Raw genomic sequence first — 23848 nt, forward strand, 5'->3', positions numbered from 1 at the left:
TCTTGTTTATTAAATATTACCTTTTACCTGTTATTTTTTGTTAAAGTATGTAATTATTTTATATTAAATTATGAACCGAAATTCAGAATATTGAAATAACCAGTTCGCATTTGATTGTAAAATAAATTTATTTTTGTTTGCAAATTGTTTGCGATTTGACAAATATAGCAATAAATTACGACTACATATTAGAAATAATAATAATAATTAACATTTAATGAGCGTTCGGTTGTTGTTGTTTTTGTTGTTGCTGCTATGGTTGTTATTGTTGAACGCGGGCCCGATTTTAAAGGAGAAACTTAACAAGAAAACAAAAAACAGAACAAGATATCTAAATAAAAAAATATGTGTATATGTGGGTGTGTGAAATTGATGGAGGAGGAGGAGGACGTGACCCCCTTTATCCATCATAACAACAAGGAAAAAAAAAAAACGATTCGCTGGTTTTTACATAATATTATTGACTAAATTGTAGATCAACGAATGTCTCTGTCTGTCTGTCTGTTTCTCCATTTCCCCCCCGTCGCCACCGACACCATGTCTGAAGATCAAGTAAGTATCGAATTTAGAGGCGCTCTCTTACTCCTAAAATCCCGATTTAGATAGAAACAAGATGATATGCTATGCATATGCTCCTTCTCTTCCTTTTTTGGTTAACAATTTTGAAAGTCCGAAAATATTTGTAATATTCCTGCAACTTTTTGGAGAATTTCTGCATCAGAAACTCATAAATGAATCAACAAACAATAATAATTAAGTGCCAAGGGTAGAGAGAGCATATCTTCCAAGCAATATCAACTATCCTTAAACTTGAACCGTAAGCAAACATACATATATACCTATATACATATAGGTACATTTTTTGGGTTTCGCGACTATCTAGCGTTACTTGTGGCGACTTGGTGTGTGTGTGTGTGGTGTTGCTGTTGTTTTGTTAGTGATGCTGCTGGCGCTAGTTGGACTTGCTGTTCAGCTCAGTGCGATTGGCGGCCACTTCGGCCAGAATGAGTAGATCTGAGGTAGAGGAGGTCATCACGTCGTAGGCCGCCGGCGAGGAGAGCGACAGCGATGTCGACGATGATGAGGAGTTCGAGGAGAGTGGCGGCGACGATGACGACGACGGCGATGATGATAAAGAGGTGGCATTACCGTTGACATTGTTGTTGCTTAACGCCCTGGGCGCATCGCTCTGGTCAAAGTAGTAGCAGCCATTGATGGTCAGCGGCAGTATGGAGGCTACCTCCTGCTCAATGGCGCTGACATCGCGTCGCGTTATGCTCTCCTTGCGCGCTTTGCGTCGCTGACTGCCCACAGCGGCAGCGGCCTGTTGCTGCTGCTTGATCCGGACCTGGTCGCTGGTGGCGGCAACCGATGCTGCTCCTCTGCCGGCAGCTTGAACTGCGGGAGTCGCTGCCGTTCCCACTCCACTGGTGCTGTTCGAGTTTCGTTGTTTCTTGCTGCCGCTAAACTTCTTCTTCTTTTTGGTGCTGCGCTTGCGCTGAAGGTAGGCATCAAGACTTAGCGCCGGCAGTTCCTTAATCTTCTCCTCCAAATCAAAGAAGCCACTGCTGCTCGACTCGGACACACTTCTTAGATGCACTGGACTGCATGCGTCGTTGTGTCGTTCTGGCGGCGAGACCGGCGGTGTATTGGGTGCCGCGTCCAATGAGATGTCCGTAAAGTTGCCACCGCCGCCGAGCATCACCAAATTGGCAGACGACGGAGATCGAGGAGCCTTACTCTTGCTTTTGGCTATGGCCGACAATTGGCCGGAGTTGACCAGTTCCTGATAGATCTTGCCCTTGCAGGAGCGCGATGTCTTTGCCTTCTTGCTGGGCGATAAGCCAGCCGCCACTGCCGCTGCCTCCTCCTCGCTGGAGTTACTAGAGTTGCTGTCCGGTAAGGAGCGCTTGCCGCCGCTTCCGGTCTTATTGTTGCCAGCAAGCGGCATATGGGCGGATAGAAACTGGCTCGTTTCGCTGAGCACCTGCTGTAGGGCGTAATCCTTCTCCGGCACCTGAACCTGCACCTGGAGCAGGGAGCTCAGGTCACCCATTTGCGTTTCGTCTGCAAGTTTAAAGTAGTTGCGTCGCAACAAGGCCAGTGGCACGCCGCTCGCACCGCGCTCTCCACCTGCCCACTGCAGTTGCAGTTGTTGGGACGAAGTGGTCGGATGTGCCTCCTGCTGGGACTGATCCTCGCTGGAATGGAGGACTGTACCACCGGTTGCCGCATTGCTGGGACGGGTGGCCAGCGTTCGCAGCGGCGGAGCCGGCAATTTGTACCACTTGAAGTTGGGATTGGCGTTGAAGAAGGCGTCCTTGTTCTGGAAAGGATTGGACCTTGTTGGGGGATTGAAGCAAGGGAGAAAAACCTACGAGGAACTCACCTGCTGCGCAAGGTCTGTGAAACACTGTTTCTCCTTGTCATCGAGTGCGGCCCACCAGTCGCCCAGTATCTTGGTTATGGCTCTGCAAAACAGAAAAGAGAACGGAGAACATTTAGTCTCTCGATCCACCACTGAAGGTCGGAGGAACCCACCGATTCTCCAGCGTTTTGTAACGCTCCTTGACAATAGCGCGATGGCGCTTGCAGAAGATGAGAAACGCGTTCATTGGGCGGCGGGCATGATGTTCGGGACGGATGCTGACCGCCGATGCCTGATCCTGCTGCTGCTGAGGCTGCTGCGACTTATGTTCCTGCTCCTGGGGCGGCACAGTCACCACATCCACGTCCACATGCTCCTCAGTGTCCTCGCGCCGAATGCGGGTTACCACTTGCTGCACAGGTAACTGCACCTGGATCCCCTCTCCCTCTCCCTCACCCTCCTCCTCCTCTTCCTCTTCATCCTCGCCTAGTTCCTGCTCTTGCTCCTCCTCCTCCTCTTCTTCCTCGTCAACATCATCGTCATCGTCGTCAGCATCGTCGCTACTGCAATCCTGCAGCTTGGCATAGTTGTGCACATCTTCGATGCGTCGAAAGGCATTTTCTTGGTCCTCGGTGCGCTGCGGCTGAGGGTTAAGTAAGGCACTCCGGGCTGCTGCTCCTCCCGGGGACTTTGGCTGGCCAGCTGCTATAGTAACTGATGCAGCTTTAGCCAGCGATGGCTTCTCCTTGGGCACGGGCATCGACAGCCACCGTAGACTTGTCGCTGTGGGTGTGGCCTTTGCAGTGCCACCTCCTGGCGAGAACCGTTTTGTGGCCGCCACTGTAGCTCCCGTAATCCCTTTAAAAGCACCCTGAAAGGCGTTCGCTGCCGAATATGCAGAAACGGGAAAGGATAGCACAGCATCCTCGAACCGAGCTTCGCTGTTGATTGCCCACAGGATAGGTCCTAGTCCTGGCAACGATCTGTATTCTCCTGATGCTGCTGGTGCCGATGTTGGCGACGGTGCTGATGTAACTGACTTGGACAGATGATCCTCGCTCTCCTCGCCTAGGGTGGGCTTGTAGAAGCCCATTGGCTGCGGCGGAATAGATGGAGCAGGAGTGGAGAGGGCAGCGGGAGCAGCAGCAGCAGCTTCACCTGATAATTGTCGTCGTATTAACTCGATTTTTTGCCACCTATTATTGATATTGTTATTATTATTATTGTTGTTGTTGTCGCTCATTTTGTGCTCCATTGTTTTAAGGCCACTGTAGTTGCTGCTCGAATTGTTGCTATTGTTGTTGTTATTGTTGCAGGCAAAGTGCAATTTAATTGCAGCACCTGCTGGCGTCACCTGCTGACCAGCAGCAGCGTTGATCATCGCTCTCGGTCTTGCTCTCACTGTCGCTTATCTCTACGCATCCAAACGTCGATCCTCGCACACATAATACGCTGCAAAAGAAGGGAAAGCGACGAAATTTCCTTTTAAAAACAATATTTCCTCTTTAGTTTATTGGCCGAATTTCACAAATGCAAGAAAACGAACGGGGCTGCCAATGTGGCTGGAAAAAGCCAAGCAAGATACAGAAGCGAAGAGAAGAGAAGAGAGAGAAAGAGGGAGACAAAAAAAACAATTGGCAGCCCCGTTTCGCGATATTGAGTTGTTTACAAAAATTTCTGAGCAGATCGAAAGAGAGACAGAGAGGGCTAAACAGTGCGCTATCAGCTGTGTGTGTTTGTGCTGTTGCTCTCTCTTTTCTACCTCCTTAAAGTTTTCTTAAACAACATACGGATGCACACAATCAAAGCTTGAGTTGTTTTTTTTTTTTTTTATTATTATTTTTTGTTTAATTATTATGACATTTTGTGAGCTATTTAAGGCAAAATCTTTCAGACCCGTAAATAGGTATGTATACATACATACATATATGTACATAGAGACTTACGTACATACATACGATTACAAGCTTTCTTTAACTTGCAATAACTGGGAGTATAACAATATTTGCAAAGATAAATAAACAAGGGAAAAGAAGACAACGGAAAATAAAAGTTACGGTTCTATGATTAAGCCAGATTTTGCACCACTTAAGTTTGCACATACACCAACACACACAGTTTTATAGGAACGTTCTTCGTTCCGATCGATTGGGTTTTAATAATTTAACACACTACTTGTTTTTTGCCTGCTGTTGCACAATTATCTGACAAAAAACAGAGACAACAAATAAATAACAAATGGGAAAAACAACGAAATCGAAAACAACTACTGGCTACGTGTACAGCTGAGCGTAAGCTCGTGTATGAGTGTGTGAGCGAGAGAAAGAGTGACAGAGGCAGAAGGAGAAAGAGAATGAGTGACAGTGAGTGCGTTGCCTTCTCTCTTTTTCGCACAGTTCGCTTTGAACTTGATTACGCCTTGTTGCTTTTATTATTCTTGTTCCGTTTTTGTTTGTGCGAGCAACGCACTGCCTTTGTTGGTTTTGTGCTTTCTATTTTTTTTTTTTTAATTTTTGCGATATTGGCAAGGGTTGGATAGTTTGTGGGTGGGGAGTTGGTAAGCAGGAGGGGGAGGATCGCCAGTGTTGCCACTTGACGTAAAGTAAAGTGCAGCTGTCAGCTGTTGGTTACCGTTGCTTCTTCTCGCTGTTGTGGGGCTGCCAAGCTACCTCTCTCGCTCTCGCACACGCACACAGATGCACACGGTCAAGGCCAAGATATTAGGACGGCGAAGGGTCGGTAGGTGGCTGATGGCAAGGAGGAGGGGCTGGCAGCCGTAACCTTCAAAGGTTTAGTCCCCGTTTTCTAGGTTAGGTACCTTCAAGTGCACTCATTTGATTTTCATTTATTAAATAGGAAAGCAAGAAAAAAAAAACATATATGTACACATACAAAGTTAAGGAAAAAATTCTCCCGCAAATAAAGCACACCCACACACTCTCAAAATCATACGCACACAAACAGCAAACAGCTGATGACGTTTGTTATTTTGTGCGCGTCGCTTATTCTTAAGATTTTTTCGCACAAAACAGAAATCTTTAATGAAAAGCACTGCACTGGGCTTGAGCATAAATAAAGCTACGTTTAAATCGTAACAATCAAAGCGAATTACTTGAAAATCCGCCGTCGAAGGAATAATTGTATCTGCTCTCGTTTAATTAAATTTCAATGTTGATGATGTCAAATGAGAATGAAAACTGACTGTTTTTGTGTTTTTCTGCGGCGGCCAGAGGCGGCGACGTCAGCAGCGACTGTGGCAGCGTAAACGACACGACGATGGGGCGACGGCGGAGCCTCGCACAGTGGGGCAAAACGGGAGAGGGTGGATATTTTATTTAAAAATAAGATTTAATAATTTAGTTAAATGTCAATGTGCGGTATGAAAACGGGTTGCCTTTAAACACACAGGTTCTGTCTAATTAATACGCTTTCTTTTCAGTGCACAATAAAACTTTCAAGTAGCCCACTGTGATGTTGCGTCGCTGCTGACGTTCAATTGGGCGCAGCAGCAACGACAACAATAACAATAACAAGCGTAGTACAGTGAAATGTATTTTTTTTTAATTTTTCTTTCTGCAGGCGCCTTTGTGTGTCTCTCTCCAAAAACAATAAAAAAAATAACCGATTGCCGAGCGAGAGAGCTAAGTGCGCTTGTCTCTTTTGCACCTGCGTGCAGAGCTCATTGGCAATGCTCGCTCAGCTGTTTTCTATTTGTGTTGTTAACGGGAGAATTTTGAGGAGTGCAGCTGATATCTTTCGGGGAATATTTACGAAAATGTAAAAAGCAAGCAAAAGGGTCTAATCCTTCGAATTCAATGGATAAACAAATAAAATAGATAATCATTTGCGTGTGATTCCTAATTAAGCAGGCAGTAAAATATGGAAATTAGGGGTTAACAACACTAAAATTAAATCTTTTTGTGCTTCAAAATTTTAAAATATTTGTAAAATGGTAAACATTTACGCAATAAATCATATTTTCTAAAAAGAACTTTTAAAAATATGAACAACTATTTGTATGTCTTTCTATTGAATGGTCTTCTATCCTTTTCCCTTGCAATAAGTTGATCAACAAATTGTAGTCTGACTGTGTGTGTGTGTGAATATAATATACACCCCCCCCCCCCCCCCCCCCCCCCCCATAGACACCCCACACACCGATTGCCGTGCGTTTTGTTTTTTTATTGCATAACAACATTTAACAGTTTTGCTCGAACGGTTGCCGATTCGGTTTGTTTGCAATTTGCATTTTTGCCCAAGCACAACAACAATGTTATTGTTTTTCAAGGTCACGCACACCAGCGAACGACCCAGAGATGAACAACACCACCACCCACCGCCCACCGTGCACCGTTCATCGCCGACAAACGGTTCAGGTTTGGAGGTTCACTTCAGTTCGTGGCTCTTCGGCTCTCTGCTCCTCTCGTTTCCTCTGCCTCTTTCTTGCGGCGAGAGAGCGACACAAGCTTGCCAGCAAACTGGCTATCTCACACACGCACACACACATCCGCGGGCTGCCTAACCTACACCTATACATTCACAGTGTGTGCCATTTTTTGGGGGTGACAGAGGCGGGAGGATACCGTTATGCACTATATCTGGCTCTCTCTATCTGCAATCGTTGTTTGTGTTTGTGTGCCAGTTTTCAGGGTCAGGGAAATTCGATTTTTTTATGTCTGCCTCTCGCTGCTTCTTTTCATTCATCATCCTCTTCTTCTTTCTAGCGGCTTTCCTTTTGCCCTCTAACAACAGCAACAACAAACATTGTCAAGGCCAAAATTAAGTGAAGTGAAGAACCCCATTGAAAAAAGAAGGAGAAATGGAGCGACACTGACAACTCAATACACTTTCTTCCCCTAAAATAAAAAAAATATTTAAACCTGATTTAAATTTAATATTTAAAACTTACGAGCTAAAATAAGTAATCTTATTTAATGAAATTAATAAAAATATTATTTATTTTGATTTAATGCTTTTAACGAATTTAAGAAGCATTTCCTAATGTTTAAAAAAATGAATTAGAAACTACAATAATAAAGCTCTAACTGAAAAAAATCGTAAAAAATTTCTAAAATAATATTAATGAATCCATAAAAATCGTATAGAGAAAAGTTTTTTTTTAGGGTTCTTAAAAATGAAAACATCTACTTTTTATAACAATTTAGACTGCTAAACCAAACATTCATTATTAAAATAAAAAAAATTATAATTTCATCGTAGGTAGAGTTTAGTTCTTGTTTTTACTGCCTCTTAACCGATGTTAATGAACTTTGAAAAGGGGACAGGGACCAAGACCACGCCCATTTCCGCAGATCTATAATTATGAGACGCCGCAACACTTCTAGTCTCAGTCTCTGAGAGAGCCAAACAATGATAACACTTATCGCACAAACAACTAGGGAAACTGCAGACAAAAACACGGGGCGGGGACCACACCAAAACGATAAGAAAGAAACCCCTATATATGTACATATGTACATTTAACATTGGGAATATACTAAAAAAAAAAAACAAAAACAACCAAGCCTGACTACTTCAAGTGCATTAATAATACATGTTTATGACATTGATAAATTTGTCTAAACTCTTATTTTTACACATTTTAAATTAATTTTATAATGTACAATAAAATATTGAAATAAATATTAGCTATTGCAGCGACAATATCAACTATTCTCCACCTGGAGATTATCTTAGAGCTTCAAATTAGAGCGAGACAAAGTTGGTGGGGTCTCTAATGAAAATATATTTCTTATTGGATCCCAGATGCTGTTTTCATACAAATATATTTAAAATTTCGGTTTAATAGTCTCTCTCTTTAGAGCAAACTTCGAGAACTACGAATATTTCAGAAGCATTTCATCAAAAGTGTGCTCGGAGTAGGTCCTTTCCATGTTTAAAACTCAGAGTTGTTAAATAAGAAGGTCCTAGAACAGTTTCCAATCAAGATTTGCCTTATTTTTGTATATTTACTTACCCATTTCAACATCAGCAATTTCAAGCTCCAAGAGATCTGCAGACCGCCTTCTAACGCTTCAGGACGTTGATGAAGGTCTCGTGCGGCACTCGAATGTTGGCGAACATGCGCATCTTCTTCTTGCCTTCGGCCTGCTGCTTCAGGAGCTTCATCCGGCGAGTGACATCACCGCCGTAGAGCTTGGCAGTCACATCCTTGCGGTAGGCCTTGATCGTCTCCCGGGCAAGAACCTTGCTGCCGACGCATGCCTGGATGGCAATCTGAACCATCTGCTTGGGTATGAGTTCGCGTAGCTTGAGCACCATTTGCCGGGCAACGCCCACGGCTTTAGAGGCATGGACAATCCGGCACAGCTCCTCCACGGGTTTGCCATTCAGGTGGATATCCAAACGCACCAGATGCGATGGATGGTAGCCGTGATCCTCGTAGCTAAAGCTGGCATATCCCGAGCTGAGTGACTTAAGGCGATCGTGAAAGTCCAAGATGATCTCGCTCAGCGGCAGTACGTACTTCATCAGCACTCGCGTCTCGTCAATGTTCACAGAGCTCTGCTGCAGTCCTCGTCGCTCCACGCATAGCCCGATCACTTGGCCCACATACTCCGTGGGCGTAATAATGGTACCTAGAACAAGCGGCTCGAAGTACTCCTTGACGCTGTTCGGTTCCGGAAAGAGAGCTGCATTCGATATGTCCATAGTGTCGCGTCCCTGCTGTCGTATCATCTTCGGGTTGCTCAGCACCAATCTATATGTTACCGAGGGCGCCGTAATGATGGGCTCGGCGCCGTGCTCCTGCTCCAGGCGCTGGCAGAACACCTCCATGTGCAGCAGGCCGAGAAAGCCCAGGCGCCAACCCTGGCCAAGGGCGGGACTGGAGTCGACCTTCACCGTCACCGCCGAGTCGTTCAGTATCATCTTATCGATAGCACTGCGCAGCGCCACATGCTTGGATTGATCTGCCGGAAAGACGCCGGCAAAGACGAGCGGTTGCTGCGGCCGATAGCTTCCTGCTGCGCTGGCAGCTTGGTTCTTCAGATGTATAGTGTCGCCCACAATGGATTCCTTGCTGTTGCGCATGTTGCAGGCAATCAGACCGACCTGGCCGGCGGATAGATCCGGGACGGAACACTCTGCGGGCCGAAGCACGGAGATGCTCTTTACCGGATACACCTTCTTGGTGGCCAGCGACTGAATGTCCTGGTTCTGTTCCAGGCGTCCGTTCAACACGTAAATCAAGTTCAGGGCACCGCGATACTTGTCGAACCAGCTGTCGAAGATCAGGGCTCGAAAGTCGCTCTCTCGCTGAACCTGTGGCGGCGGCACCACCTCGATAATGCGCTCCAGAACCTGGGCAACGCCAGTGCCTAGCTTGGCGGACACGCGGAGCACCTGGTCAGGATCTATATCGAACAGAAGCTTCATATCCTGGCACACCTGATCGGGATTGGCGTGCTTGATGTCTATCTTATTGAGTACCGGCACCACGGCCAGGTGGCGCTGCTTGGCGAGGTGATAGTTGGCCACGGTCTGGGCCTGGACGCCGTGGCAGGCGTCCACCAGAAGAACGACGCCATCGCAGGCGGCCAGCGAGCGGGAGACCTGCAAATACGTATGAATGAGTAAAGCGCAAATGCGAGAAAAATACTAAAGATACCTCATTGGAGAAGTCCACGTGACCAGGAGTGTCGATTAGGTTCAGCAGATACAGCTGTCCCTTGTGGCGATGGAAAATGGAGGCAGTCTGCGCTTTGACCGTAATCCCGCGCTCTCGCTCCACCTGCAGGCTGTCCAGCACCTGATTTTGGCCCCCATTCCGGGCAATAGCGCCCGTTAGCTCCAATAGGCGGTCCGCCAGCGTGCTCTTTCCATGATCCACGTGGGCTATGATGCTAAAGTTGCGTATACGCTCCACGGGCATTCGGGCGAACTCGTGCAAGAGTTCCGCCTGCGACGGTTCGTCTTTGGTGCTGGATTCCGTCTCGGCCTTGACCGCATTTGTGGTGGCCAGGAAGCGGGCACGCGACACCAGCCAGGCGGCGGGCGGGGTGCCACCCATCCGCTGAAGCAGCCAGCGGTTGGAGAACGTCCGGATCATGCTCCCAGGGAGTTTCTCAGTTTTTGGTTCTTATTAAAATTTACACATTTTTTTCAGTCTTTGCAAAGCCGGCAATGTTACCGCACACCATGTGCTAGGGCTGGAGAAAACACAGCTGCTATCGGGAAAATGATCGATAAGTTGTGGTTTAGTTGGATTGTTTTTCCACTGTACTAAAAGCCTGATTCAACAAGTACATATTTGCACGTTCTTGTACATTTTATAAATTATTTTACCATCTCACCTAGAAGTCGATTGATGTTTTGATCGATTGGTGCTAAGAACATCGATAGTATCCATAGCATCGATTGCAACATTGATTCGCTTTGGTCACACTGCACTGCTATTTTGTTCGTCATTTTTCGAAGTTTTGTTCTGTGTTTTTTATTTTAAAATGGCCGATACAAAGGGCGTGAGTAGTAATTATTGATTATTGATAATTTAATAATCCTGTCAGCTTCAAGCCCATTTGCTGGTCAGCAAGTGTATCGTCGGGCATTTCGGAGCCGCTCCTCGTTCTCTTATTCCTCCCCCCCACCTCCTTTGCACCGTTCGAGTTCAAGTGATTCACACGCACACAGGCACATGCCGGCGGCGTCGGCATTCTTCGTCGGCCGCTCATCCCGTCTCCTTTGTCTTCTTGCTGGCAGAGGCGTCGCTGGCGGTGGCTGGATCACCCATCTCCTGTGACCCACATAAGACACTGACTTTCCAGTGCCGCTAATTGTTTTCTGTTTTTTCTTTGTGGGCCAAAAGCCAAGAGAAACCTCCTCCAGAGGCAGGCGCGTGCCGGGCATGCAAATCACCTTGATTAATGGCTGCTATGTATGTAGCTTTCTAAGACCCAAAACAAATTGAAGCCACCTTTCTTTGAGCTAGAAGGCACTGTTTCTCTATGTTGTGAAGAGTTTATAATATAATTTTATATTATAATATATTATATTATTCTTTAGATTATAGCAGAGGATTTGTTCAGTGTAAATCATGGAGGCTCCCTTATCTCCGCCTGCACTTAAAGCTTATAAATCCACCGGAAGCCAATAACTATTCTGTAATCTCCGCCTTACTACGTACTAACTATCCACCCTTCCTTCTTCTCCGCCTCTCCTTTCAGTTTTCCAGCATCGAGACGCCCGGCTATGTGGGCTTCGCCAATTTGCCCAACCAGGTGCATCGCAAGTCCGTGAAGAAGGGCTTCGAGTTCACTCTGATGGTGGTGGGCGAATCCGGCTTGGGCAAATCCACGCTGGTCAACAGCCTCTTTCTCACCGATCTCTATCCCGAACGAATCATTCCAGATGCCATAGGTGAGTGTCGTTGTCACAAGGTTCTCGTCTCATCCGATAACACAATTTCCATCTCTTTGTTTTTGCAGAAAAACAGAAGCAGACTGTGAAACTGGAGGCCTCAACGGTGGAAATCGAGGAGAGGGGCGTCAAGCTGCGACTTACGGTGGTGGACACACCCGGTTTCGGCGATGCCATCGATAATTCAAACAGCTTTGGCGCTATACTTGAGTACATCGATGAGCAATATGAGCGCTTTCTGCGCGACGAGAGTGGCCTCAACAGACGCAACATTGTCGACAATCGCATTCACTGCTGCTTCTACTTTATATCGCCCTTTGGCCATGGGTTAGTACTGTCCCTGTAGCTCAGCCATTATTCAAAATTCTAACTTGCATTATTTCCCCGTGCAGCCTGAAACCCTTGGACGTGGAGTTCATGAAGAAGCTGCACTCCAAGGTCAACATTGTGCCGGTTATTGCCAAGGCCGATTGCCTAACCAAAAAGGAGATCCTTCGCCTCAAGTGCCGCATCATGCAGGAGATCGAGAGCCATGGCATCAAGATCTATCCACTGCCCGACTGTGATTCCGATGAGGATGAGGACTACAAGGAGCAGGTGAAGCAACTGAAGGAAGCTGTGCCTTTCGCCGTCTGCGGCGCCAACACGCTGCTTGAGGTCAAGGGCAAGAAGGTGCGCGGCCGCCTCTATCCGTGGGGTGTGGTCGAGGTGGAGAACCCCGATCACTGTGACTTTATCAAGCTGCGCACGATGCTTATGTAAGGCTGGAGAGGAAGGCTTTCTACTTGAGTGTCTCTAATCCGCCATTTATCCTTATCCAGTACCCACATGCAGGACCTGCAGGAGGTGACGCAGGAGGTGCACTACGAGAACTATCGCAGCGATCGCCTGGCCAAGGGCATCAAGGGCAAGGAGAACGGTGTGAAGCAGGAGCGCGACAGCGGCGTACCCTCGCAGGTGCTGGGCGAAAAGGATCGCATTTTGCAGGAGAAGGAGGCCGAGCTGCGACGCATGCAGGAGATGCTTGCCCAAATGCAGGCGCGCATGCAGGCCCAGCAGTGAGGAGTGGGACGGAGGCGGCAATCGATAGTTATATACACAAAACAAAACAAGAAAAATCGTATATATAGATATATACACGCATATATACATATACATATATATATTTTGTACGCAGATTTTTTAGGTTGCGATCGCGCTTTAATTCAACTCTCAATTTGTGAAATCGACGGGCGCTAAGTATTCTCTGTATTAATTTCGCATTCTCCATATATACACACATTTATACATTTACATATATATATTCGTAGGATTTAGATATACACACAAACACACTCACATAACGTAACACCTGCCGCGTATGCAAAACGTGTCGGCAATGCAATTGCTCCATCAAAACACTCGAACTTCAACGCGAAAGCGAACTCGAACTCGAACTCTCACTTCATATCAATCCTAAAAGCGAAACACACGATAACTACTGTATTCCTACTATTGTATTTAGACGCGATTGGCAATGGATAATCCATTCTTATTTAGGTTAAGCGAATCAAAGTCGATTTATATATATATATACCTATTACATTGTATGTTGATTCCTTTCTTTGTCTTTTGTCTGTTTACCGTCACTGTATTTAGGTTACTTTTAACTCGATATGTATTTTATGATCCCGATGCGATCCCATCCAAATCCGGATCCGAAATTTTGACACAACTCCTAATGCACACGCTGCAAAGTTTCGGATTATCGGAATTGGTAAATGGAGAAACGGATGGAACAAAGCAAACAAAAGCAAACCCAAAATGTGAAATCTCTTTTTTTATTATGTATATGAAACATTTTTTATCCCCAATATAATCCTCAATGAGTACATATATAACTTTATATGTATATGCTTTTTATACATTTTGTAAAAAAACCAAAAAAAGAAACAGTCCCCTCTTATGTATTTTATTTTTGAACTTGGCTTGGCAAAATCGGGGTTTCGATGTAATCAATAATAATGATTAATATTGAATATTTTTGTACTAAACTGTTATATTCCTGGTATATAGAAAGGGAATTTAGCCTTTAATAGCATATATTAATAGTGAATCAAGCATTACCAGATTAATTTTCCGTGAAAAATCTTAATTTTATATTTTAACATTGCATATTATTGTGCTAAACTATTATATTCCAGGTATATAGAAAAAGAATTTATCCATGTATTCAACATATTAACAGTGATAGCAGGCATTATTTTGATACCAGATTTATTTTCTCTAAAAAGGGATCATATTTTATGATCAATAGTAGTTTAAGGTGTTATATTGCAGGCATATAGAAACGGACTTTAGCTATATATTGCATATATTAACATTGAATCACGCATTACCAGATTATTTTATCCTGAAAAAATCGCATTTATTGTGCTAAACTGTTATATTCCAGGTATATAGACAAATTTTAGCTATACATAGCGTATATTAACAGTGAAAGCTTGCATTATTTTGACACCAGATTAAGTTTTCGTGAAAAATCTCAATTTTTTGATCAAAATATTGCATCTTTTTGTGCTAAACTGTTATATTCCAGGAAAACAGAATAGAGTTTTAGCTGTATATATAGGACATATATTAAAGTTAAATGTTGCATTATTTTGACACCAGATTGATTTCTCCAAAATCCAAAAAAATCCTTATTTTATAGTTATTAGGTCATAAGGAGTAGTTATCACTTGATTTTTCGTTTGACCTTTTGACCAGTGCCTTGACTCACGGGTCAACAACGCTCCAGTGCAGTCACATTTTAATTTGGAACTTGGCATTAGAGAGACTTTTTGAGTATTTTCAAAAAACCCTACAAGTAACGGGAAATTCGTTAAATTTATATGGTCATGCAATCTAAACGTCACTTCCAGGACCTATAAATAAGCAGCCCAGGACAAGGCTCAGCGCAGTCACTCCTCACCTGTTTTTATTTTATTTTTTTTATTATTTGTTTATTTTAATTTTGGTTTTTACTCCCTTTTTGCGTGGCGCTTGTTTTTTTTTTTGAGGGCTCAGTTGAAGGAGTTTGAGGCCCGCGAGCACGAGGAATACTTTTGTGTACTCAGGCCATAAAATATCAAACCAAATAAAGCAGAATCTTTTTGATAAGGACATTGTCTACTATACACACAGTATAACTATTTATTTTTTATTTATTTAATTTTTGTTTATATATCTTTTATATTGATTTATTTATTTATATAATGCTCACTTATAGTTAAAACTACAAGTTGGCTGCTATGGCCTACCGCTCTACTGTGTATATCTTTTATATATATATATCTTTATTTCTAACGTAAAAAAAATGAGGCTTTTCATCACTGAACTACTGTTTGGAATTGAATTTCAGACTGCCAGCTTGGATTTTATAACTTGTAGTCTTTATTTTTAAAACAATACACATATTAATATTGGATGCACTTAAATTCATAATACATATCTATATATATCCATAATCCATTATCATCGGCGCTCACATCAAAAACCTATCATTTATTGATCTCGAGGGAATCGTGTCGAGTTTACCGCTCTCCGGAGCTCCTCGGATTGCGCCGCATCTCAATATCAACCTCGAATCTCCGTCTCCATTCGCCTCTCCATCCCATTCGATTCGATTCGATCCGCTTCGGATCTTAACACATATACATATACGATTGGTTTGCTCGTTTTGGTTTTGGTTTCTCGCTTGCTTGCTTGCTTGATACGTTTACAAAAAAAAAAAAAAACAAGCCCTACAGTACCATAACTTATGGAAAATTTCCCGTTCGATTCCCGGCGGTTCAAATCGAAATACCCGACAAAAATTCTATACATGTTCTGGAGGAATTCCTCAAGAATTCCCAAGAAACTTCCTGGGGAATTCCGTAGAAAATACCTAAGGTATTCCTCAGGAACTTGGAATTCCAGACTTCATGGTCAAGCTCTGAACAAATTCCTTCCGAAAATCCTCGGGAACTCCTTTCGAAATGGCTTAAATCCTCGGGCATTCCTGAGGTTTGGTACTGAAGGGCGTCGACTAGAGTGGGGACTGAGAAATGAACGGAAAATACACACAAGCACAAGCACAGGGAGACACAGCCTGCTGCCTGGAGATCTGCAGCCTGCAGCCTGCCTAGGTGATCAGCCGCGGCGCATGCAGACCATGGACATTCTCGATGGGCGGGCAGTGCGTAGCTCCCGGCGGCCCCCAATCATGGAGGCCGCGCGAATTGGCCAGTCGATGGGTCAGCCGGTGGGCAATGCTAAAGCCACCGCTGCCCTCCAGCTGCGTCAGCACAATGATCACTTGTCTGTGGGTTAAATTCGATATTGGAAGTGAAAAAAGAAATATAAGCATAGGGAATATATAGAGACACACCTTTGAAGCGGAGGCACCGAGTCCACCGTCTTAAGTTCGCCGCGCGTGGACACCACATTGTAGCTCTCCTGGCAGTCGCACTTGACGTGAATCCACTTGTTCTCGTGCCGGTTCTCCACCATCACAACCAGACCTGCCCAGCCCTGCAAAAGATAAGCCTTGGTTTAGGCGATGCTCTCCAAAGCTGCATAGCTCCAACACTGCTACTCGCCTTGGTCAGGTAATAGGCAGTCATGCCCTCGCGCCCCTCATGCCGCTGTCCCTTGGTCAGGGTTAGGCTGATGATGGCATCAGCCAGGAGGTGCGGCGAGGGGCTGATCTGCTCGACAAGCAGGCGCTTGGAGCTGTGGATAGCCAAGATGCACTGCGGATACTGGTGCGGATCCTCGATGCCCGTGTGCCAGTGGTTGAAGGCCAGGCAGACGAGCAGATAGATGTCACGCTCCAGCATCTTGTGGCAGCCAACGAAGCCGCGAACCTGCGAAGGATGGGCATGGGATTAGGTGAGAGATGGCTTTCAGTTGTAATTCAGAGACGAAACTTAGTTACCTGCCGCTTACTATGCTCCACCAAACGACCTATTTCCGGCGCTGCCGGTGATCTGGTGCGAAATATCACAACGCACAGGTCCAGCTGCGATCGCTGCGATTTCTCTGAATTGCGCTGCCCCTCCTGAAAAAGCGTAAACTCCGCCTCCGTTGGCTCCAGGACGGTGAGCAGTACACACGAAATGGAGCACAGCGGCTGGAGTGTGCCCTGCAGCCGGACCTCGTTCCAGCCGGAACGCACCTTGCAGATATCTATGCAGTCAAAGTAGTTTAGGACATCCTCAAACGAGATCCAGAAGACGCCCTCGCTGGCGCCGTGCGGCATTAAAGCATCGCGCAGATCATCGGTCCACAGCGAGGAGTCATCCGACCAATCGCCGCGCCACGAATAATGGCCCCATGGGTTGCGCAGCTTCAGTAGCCGATGGCCCTGGATGTCCTTTACGTCCAGCACGGAGTAGGCGTGTCGTGGCCTCAATCCCTTCTGCTGGTACTCCTCCTCATCCACCTTTTAAGAGGATAAGAATGGGGGATGCAAAGGCTATGGAAACGGCGGGGAAGAGGGTGGGTAAACACTCACCTTCATGTTACCGCCACCGCAGCTGGCGCCCATGAGGAATCGCACACAGCGCGAACTTAGCAGCTGGGCCCAGATCAGGTCCTTGTCCAGCTCATCCTCGCTGGGCATGGGCAGGCTGCTCGCCTGCAGCGGTATGCTCTCGCAGGGCGCTCCCGTCAGCGTGGCCAGTCCCTCGATCGCTCGCCCCGATACGAGAGCTTCGTAGCAGCCATGGATCTTGGCCACCGCCTTCTCGATCAGCGGCACCCACAGCTGCTTGCGCTTGGCCTGCGAGTAGACAAGATGACCGCGCTTGTCGCACGGCAGCAGATCATCGACCAGCACCGTCGTCCATTTGCCGTCCTTGCAGAGGCGCACCTGGTACGCCCCCTGGCCACATATCTCCTTGGTGACCAGCACCTCCTTCACGAGATCCTCCCGTTCCGCCAGCACGGCCAAAGCGCTGAGCAGCCAACAGTTCCCAAGGACGCCCTGGCAAATATCCGAGGGCAGGGGCGTTCGAAAGACCGCCCACGGCGGATACGCACCGCCATCGCAATTGATCTCGTGCGGACGACGCCATTGCACCACGGGATTACCCTCGGCGGCTCCCCCAGCCGGATTGTAGTAGAGGCTCTTCGGGGCCGGCGGAAATGAGTCGTCGACAAAGAGCTCATTGTTGTCACGACAATACTGGATGATGTTCTGCCACTTGGTCAGCGCCTCGGTCTCCTCCAGCTGGCGCAGATTCTCCATTAGCTTGCTCTCCTGCCGAATGTCCGCCGGTGTGAGGGCCACGCGTATCGATTTTCTGGCCAGGGCTTCACCCAAGACAGCGGTGGCCAAGCCACGCGGACTGGAGCAGATGTCACAGACAACGGAAGCGGCACAGTTCTCGTACGTGCATGCCGGACATTGCCACTTTTTGGCAGTGCTGGAACTGGAACTGGAGCTGGCGGTTGGGCCAACTCCTGCAACGGCCACCGAGGCGGAGGCCACACCTTGACCCTGCTGAATATTGTAGCTGGCCAGGCCGGCAATGGAGATATTCCTGGGCACAATGGATCCGCCGGTGCTATGACGCTTGGGTATGGCACCCGAGGAGCTGCGCTGCTGCAGCTGTTGCTGTTGCTGGAGCGGCGGCAGCTGCTGCTGCTGCTGCATCCTGGGCGAGGGACTGCGCGAGCCACGATGTCCTGGCGCCGAAGCCGCTGGTATCTGCAGCAAGGGCATAGGCAGCGAAACAGGTGGCAAAGGAAGATTCAGAGATGTGGGGGTTTTCACCTCGACACCGCCACTTGAGCCTCCAGGAGCTGCACTGGCATCCTGCTCCTCGTATGACTGACCATCTGGGCGTTCACGTACTGCCTCCATGGCCATGGATAGCTGCGGCTGGCGGAGTGACTTGCAGGCACTGCACACCGGCGAATGGAGCGAGTTCTTAAGGGTACAGTGGCTGCAGGTCCAAAACTCGCCCTTGCGCAGCGTCATGTCCTCAATGGAGGAGATGCTCTTCAGCTTGGATCCGCCGCAGACAACACAGGCCATGGCCGTTGAGTAGTTGACCAGTGTGCACTTTTTGCACGTCCACGGCTCGTCGCGGGGTGTTTCTGGAGAGAGTCAAAGGTGGGGATAATTGATTATTAAATCCTAGATCCCTGTGGAGAAGGATAACCCACCTGCCTGCTGCTGCTGCTGCTGCTGCTCCACCTTGGCCTCGCACATCTCGCACGTCTGCAGCCAGAGTCGATTGTAGGCATAGGAACATTTGATGCATGTCCACATCTTGCTGCGGCTGCCGTTGCTGCCTTTATTGTCCTGACGAAGGCCAGCTGCTGCTCCGGCTGCTGCTGTGGCGCTGGCAACTATCAGGCGACCGCTGCCCCCTGGTGGCTCATGCGTGCTGCAAGTTTAGAAATGTACAAATTTCCTAGTGATTAATGTTTAATGTAGACTATAGAAGGGAGTTCAAGCAAAATAAATATGAAATATAAATTAAATAAAATTCAGAAGCTTAAGGGGGAAGGCCAGAAGCTGGAGAAAACCAAAGAAAACGATTTACAAACAGAATAGAAGGCTAGCTGGGAGTATGACTAAGCGCCAGCGCAAATAAATAATAATCAGCAGCAGCAAACAAAACAACTAAAAAAAAAAATCAAAAACAAAAACATTATCAAAACTGATGATAAGCGGAAAACAAAGAGGAACTGCAGGGAACTGGGGGAAACTGGAGGAACCCGGAGGGGAGGGTATCAATTCCCCTGGCATTACATTTTCGATTCGGTCGCCTTGCGTGGTCCCTTCCACACCTTGGCGTAGATAGAATGCTCTTCAATCTGCAGCTCAGACTCGCTGGCCTCGCCGCTGGCACCGCCACTGCCATCGGTGCTGGCTGCTAGCCTGGTCATGGATTCGCTGTTGGTGAGATCACTGGTCTCTCCTCCGCTGCTGCCATTGTTGTTCGCCTGCGTACATTCGTTGCTGGCGCTGATCTGTTGTTGTTGCTGCTTCTTCTTGAGCTTGTGCTGCTTGTTGACTTGCGCGTAAATGGGCACTGAAACTGGGTTATCCGAACTGGCAATGGCCACCGCCGTGGCAGCTGCCTGGGCTGCCTGGGAAGCAGCTGCTCTCAGCTGCTGCTGGGCCAAAGCTACGCACTCGTTCTCATACAACTTGTTGCTGTTTCCGTTGCTGGTATTGTTGCTGCTGCTGCTACTGCTGCTGATGTTGTTGTTGTTGTTGTTGTTGATGCAGTTGCTATGGTGATGATGATGACTCGAACTGGAACTGGAGCTGGCTGCCGCTGGCTCCGACCACTCATTGACGGCTATGAAGACGCCGTTCCGCGGAATGGTGAACTGCGATGGATTCATACTCACTGCTGCTGGCTCTCGCTGCACTTTCCGCTGCAGCTGCTGACCCTGGCCCTGGCCTTGGTTCTGGTTCTGGCTCTGATTCTGGCTCTGGTTTTGGGTTTGATGCTTCTGCTGCAGCTGCTGATGGAGATTCAGGGGCTGGCGCTGGGGCTTCGCCGGATTGTGTGGTGCATCCTTGGTCGCTGAGCGCGAGAGCGTGGTAATGGTGAAGTTGTACTTCCGCTTGGCCCCGCTCTCGCGCACCACCTTGTGGTTCTGGTTCTTATTGTTGTTGTTCTGCTTGCGCCGGCAAAACGTATCGTTGGCGATGGCGAACCGGGAGTTGCTGCAAGCGGCCACGATGGGTGGAGTGCCTGTGCGGGAAAATTTATGAAAATTATGTGTGAGCTTCAAAAGATAATAAATCTTGTATAAGCCGCTTAATAAGAATTAATAGTAATTTTAATAATATATTGTTAATTATATATATAATATTATTTTAGAAATTAAAAATTTATTTATTAAAACCCCTTGAAAATTAATTAATTATGTAGCAAAATATTTATTTTTAATATTATTATTTAGTATTTGTTTTCTATTGTTTTTTTACTATGAGGATTCCCATTAAAAATCACTAGGATCCATTGTAATATTTTACGGAGATAAAAAAATATACAATTAAATTAAGAAATAAAAATGTCATTTAAAAAACTATATGGTAAAAAAAAAAAAAATTTTAAACTTATAAAAAACTAGCTTAACTTATTTGTGTAGCTAAATTTTGGTTATTAATATTATTATAATTTATAACTATTATTTATTATATTTATTATTTTTTATTTGTATTATTATTATTTTTTATAATATTTATTATTTTCATTATATATTATTTTTAATATTTACTATTAATTTATTATTATTATTAATTTTCTAGTCTTTTACTATGAGGATTTCCTTTAAAAATCACTGGGAGATTTTACTAGAGATACAAAAAATTAAATTAAAAAATAAAAAAATATGCCATTAAAAAAACTATATAATAAATGAAAAACATTTTAAAAATGTCTGCCGAAATGTCTGCTCACACCCACCTGTCGTCAGCTGTGGCGATGGCTTAACCTGCGGCAGGTTGAAGATGTCCTTGCTCTGGTTATTCGCATAACAGATGTGACAGCTGCGCCCGGAGGCGCTCTTATCGATAGCAGTGCTTAGGCTTTGGGTGCGTCTTAGTCCACCCGATGCCGCCAATCCTGAACCTGAGCCGGAGCCAGATCCCGATCCCGATCCCGATCCCGATCTGCTGCTGCTTTTCAGCAGTCGCTTGTGCGAGTGCTGGGAATGTGACTGTAGCTGGGGCGGATGCGAGCTGGGATGCTGTTCCTCCTCCTCCTGGTGATTGTGATGGTGCAGCTGATGCAGTTGTTGCTGGTGGTGATGATGGCTATCCGCCAGCAGCTCGCCCCGATTGCCCAAACTGCCGGCTAGCTCCTGGCCCCGATCACCTCCCCCGCCACCGCCGCCGCCACCACTAATGCCGTCCTTGTAGATGGGCGCCAGATAGCTAACCGTGTCACAGATGAGACAATGCCAGGTGACGGAGCTGTTGTCGGTGGTGCAGGCGTGGCAGACCCAACGCCGGTTCAGTGCCGGATTGGAGAAGTGGCGATAGAGCTCGATGGAGCTCTTGATGTACTTGCGCGTATCCTCGCAATCCACACAGTTGGCGGGCAGGTTCTGGCTGTTCCTTTGCGGCCGCTTCAGGCATCCGCGCAGCAGCGACTTGTACACATGCTTGTACTCGCTCCTGCAATAAGGGAAAAGGGTTTCGCTTTTTGGATTTGGATCTGGGATTTGGATGAGCGGGTTTTCGATTATTTCCTTTCAGGACTCGTTTCGCCAGTTCCTCCGCAGCTAAGGTTAACTCAATGACCAGTGTTGTCACTTCAGCTTTTCCCATCGAATCTGGCTTTCTTGCATTTTCCATTAAACTTTTGTTTGCCTACTACATATCAAGTGTCCAGGGTATGAAATAACGACTGAATGGTTATTGTAAATAATGGTTCCTATTTCTTCAACATTGTCAGTTGTTTTTCACCGACTAACCCATCAAAATAAGCTTTTTTACGGTAAAAAGTGGACAACACTGCTCGTCAGTCCTCCGTTCGTCGCTCGTCTCCGCTTGTCCGCCAATCGATAAACTTGTAAACAATGCCTCTTTATCCAAATCGATTTTCCCCAATTCTCGCTGCTCTCCTCGCCCGTTTTGTTGTTGCTTCTGTCGCTGCCGCTGTGTATACATGCACAAACACATACACGCACGAGACACACACACACTCGCTCAGGGACAATCGCCAGTGCTGGCTTTTAAGGAGTTTTTGTTTTTCTTTTTTGTAGCCAAAACTGATCAACTTGAGTGTGGAGAGCTTTTTATGATTTTAATTTCTTTAAAATATTTGGTATGGCTAATTATTATTTGAAATTAATTAATTTAGTAATCATAACGGATATATCTGACACAGGGAGATTTTCCACACTTGCTTTTGTAATCCTTTGCGGGCGGTGTCTGTCCCGAAAATGTGCAGCTTTGTTAATATCCTTCACAGCATCCATAACGGAAAGAGCTCAAGAAGCAATTAGTCGCCAATCATGGGAAGTAAATATTACAGAGTTTTAAGTCTTACAAAAAGTCCTTCATTAATAATCCTAAACTATTTAATTCTAATCAGAGTCAAGCAATCCTTTTGTTTGGCTAAGAAAAATAAATCAGGCAGCTCTGGACCTGCTCTCGCACACAAACACAAAAATCACACACACACGCACACCTACACAACCAGAGACAGAGGAGCAGAAACAGGCTGTTTGTTTTTGTGGCGACCGCTGCTGCTCCCGTTCCCGCTCTCGCTCCTGCTGGCGCTCCTTTATCTGCTCCTGACCCCCTTCTAGCGTCTCCTTCTCTTGCTTACCTGGCAACCGCCTTGCCCTTATCCTTATCCGCCGACTGCTCGACTCCATCAGCTGGCCAGGCTCCAGTTCCAGCAACTCCTCCTGCTCCTCCTCCTCCTCCTGCTATTCGCCGCTGCTGCTGCGTCTGATGCTGCTGAATAGGATTGGGGAAGACCTTGCGCACGGTGCCACAGTTGAAGCACTTGAGCGATTCCGTGGGATTGATCGTGTTGCACTTGGTGCACGACCACTGCAGCACGGATGAGATGGTGCCCATTTCAAGGAGCTCCAACTCCTGTTTTCGTTGTTGTTGTTGCTGCTGCTTCTGTTGCTGTTACTGCGATGTGTGTGTGTGCTTTGTATATGTATATATGTGAATGTGCGTGTGTGGTGTAGGTGGTTGTTGTTGGCTGACTGGCTGGCTGCTGGCTGACTGATGGAACTGGTGGCTCAAGAGGTGTAATGTTGATGTTGATGCTGATGTTGTTGGTGCGGGGTGCGGAGATCGAGGAGATCGATCACAGCCCGGGACCGAAACGAGCACCGAGGCGATTCCAATTGGATTCCAGTCCAACAGCGTTCTCCGTCTCTGTCAGTGCTGCCAACTCGTCGGGTCGTAAAAAAAAAAAGCTTAACTAGCTTTTGAAAATGGCTATAAAAAGCCAAAAAAACTGTGGTGATAGCTAAAAATACATCTAGATTGGATAAAATTTTTGAATTTGCAGACTACAGTTTTTTATTTGTAATTTGTTAAACTCACACGAAGGTGAACAGGTTTTTGTGTACTCCTCTTGCTTAATTTCTAAG

At 46.3% G+C, this 23848-nt stretch overlaps 4 protein-coding genes across 7 annotated transcripts; 1 reads left to right on the forward strand and 3 right to left on the reverse strand.

The window, feature by feature from the left end:
* Positions 1-109: 109 nt before the first annotated feature.
* Positions 110-3749, reverse strand: bbx (bobby sox). Its single transcript, XM_017174485.2, has 3 exons — positions 2542-3749; positions 2390-2471; positions 110-2326 (listed from the first exon to the last, which is right to left on the reverse strand). Exons 1-3 carry the CDS (start codon positions 3747-3749, stop codon positions 953-955), a joined length of 2664 nt encoding a protein of 887 aa, XP_017029974.1. The 3' UTR covers positions 110-952.
* Positions 3750-8395: 4646 nt separating this feature from the next.
* Positions 8396-10557, reverse strand: waw (Translation factor waclaw). Its single transcript, XM_017174486.3, has 2 exons — positions 9999-10557; positions 8396-9943 (listed from the first exon to the last, which is right to left on the reverse strand). Exons 1-2 carry the CDS (start codon positions 10437-10439, stop codon positions 8396-8398), a joined length of 1989 nt encoding a protein of 662 aa, XP_017029975.1. The 5' UTR covers positions 10440-10557.
* Positions 10558-10729: 172 nt separating this feature from the next.
* Positions 10730-13691, forward strand: Septin1 (Septin 1). The gene is made up of 5 exons (XM_017174487.3): positions 10730-10851; positions 11554-11746; positions 11815-12073; positions 12139-12504; positions 12568-13691. Exons 1-5 carry the CDS (start codon positions 10834-10836, stop codon positions 12806-12808), a joined length of 1077 nt encoding a protein of 358 aa, XP_017029976.1. The 5' UTR covers positions 10730-10833; the 3' UTR covers positions 12809-13691.
* Positions 13692-15137: 1446 nt separating this feature from the next.
* Positions 15138-23646, reverse strand: sol (small optic lobes). 4 transcript variants are annotated; one of them, XM_017174504.3, is made up of 9 exons: positions 23062-23646; positions 21190-21902; positions 19515-20472; positions 18923-19146; positions 17265-18853; positions 16686-17192; positions 16348-16614; positions 16137-16279; positions 15138-16068 (listed from the first exon to the last, which is right to left on the reverse strand). In XM_017174504.3, the coding sequence occupies exons 1-9, from the start codon at positions 23316-23318 to the stop codon at positions 15891-15893; spliced, it is 4836 nt and encodes a 1611-aa protein (XP_017029993.1). In that variant the 5' UTR covers positions 23319-23646; the 3' UTR covers positions 15138-15890. The 4 variants fall into 4 exon arrangements, with proteins under 4 accessions (XP_017029993.1, XP_017029994.1, XP_070144047.1 ...); XM_017174505.3 differs by lacking the exons at positions 19515-20472; positions 21190-21902; XM_070287946.1 differs by lacking the exons at positions 21190-21902; positions 23062-23646 and having other exon boundaries at positions 20123-20261.
* Between the last annotated feature and the right edge of the window lie 202 nt (positions 23647-23848).

The sequence above is a fragment of the Drosophila kikkawai genome, chromosome X, assembly GCF_030179895.1.
Source record: "Drosophila kikkawai strain 14028-0561.14 chromosome X, DkikHiC1v2, whole genome shotgun sequence".
NCBI lineage: Eukaryota > Metazoa > Arthropoda > Insecta > Diptera > Drosophilidae > Drosophila > Drosophila kikkawai.

Bases quoted from the DNA above. Each gene is read 5' to 3' on its own strand.
- bbx (XM_017174485.2), bottom strand. From the start codon at position 3,749: ATGATCAACGCTGCTGCTGGTCAGCAGGTGACGCCAGCAGGTGCTGCA. The intron at 2,472-2,541 runs GTGGGTTCCTCC...TCTGTTTTGCAG, and splicing joins TACAAAACGCTGGAGAATCG to AGCCATAACCAAGATACTGG. The intron at 2,327-2,389 runs GTGAGTTCCTCG...AATCCTTTCCAG, and splicing joins TCACAGACCTTGCGCAGCAG to AACAAGGACGCCTTCTTCAA.
- waw (XM_017174486.3), bottom strand. From the start codon at position 10,439: ATGATCCGGACGTTCTCCAACCGCTGGCTGCTTCAGCGGATGGGTGGC. The intron at 9,944-9,998 runs GTATCTTTAGTA...ACGTATTTGCAG, and splicing joins ACGTGGACTTCTCCAATGAG to GTCTCCCGCTCGCTGGCCGC.
- Septin1 (XM_017174487.3), top strand. The intron at 11,747-11,814 runs GTGAGTGTCGTT...TTGTTTTTGCAG, and splicing joins AATCATTCCAGATGCCATAG to AAAAACAGAAGCAGACTGTG. The intron at 12,074-12,138 runs GTTAGTACTGTC...TTCCCCGTGCAG, and splicing joins ATATCGCCCTTTGGCCATGG to CCTGAAACCCTTGGACGTGG.
- sol (XM_017174504.3), bottom strand. From the start codon at position 23,318: ATGGGCACCATCTCATCCGTGCTGCAGTGGTCGTGCACCAAGTGCAAC. The intron at 16,615-16,685 runs GTAACTAAGTTT...CATCCTTCGCAG, and splicing joins TGGAGCATAGTAAGCGGCAG to GTTCGCGGCTTCGTTGGCTG. The intron at 16,280-16,347 runs GCGAGTAGCAGT...TATCTTTTGCAG, and splicing joins CTGCCTATTACCTGACCAAG to GGCTGGGCAGGTCTGGTTGT.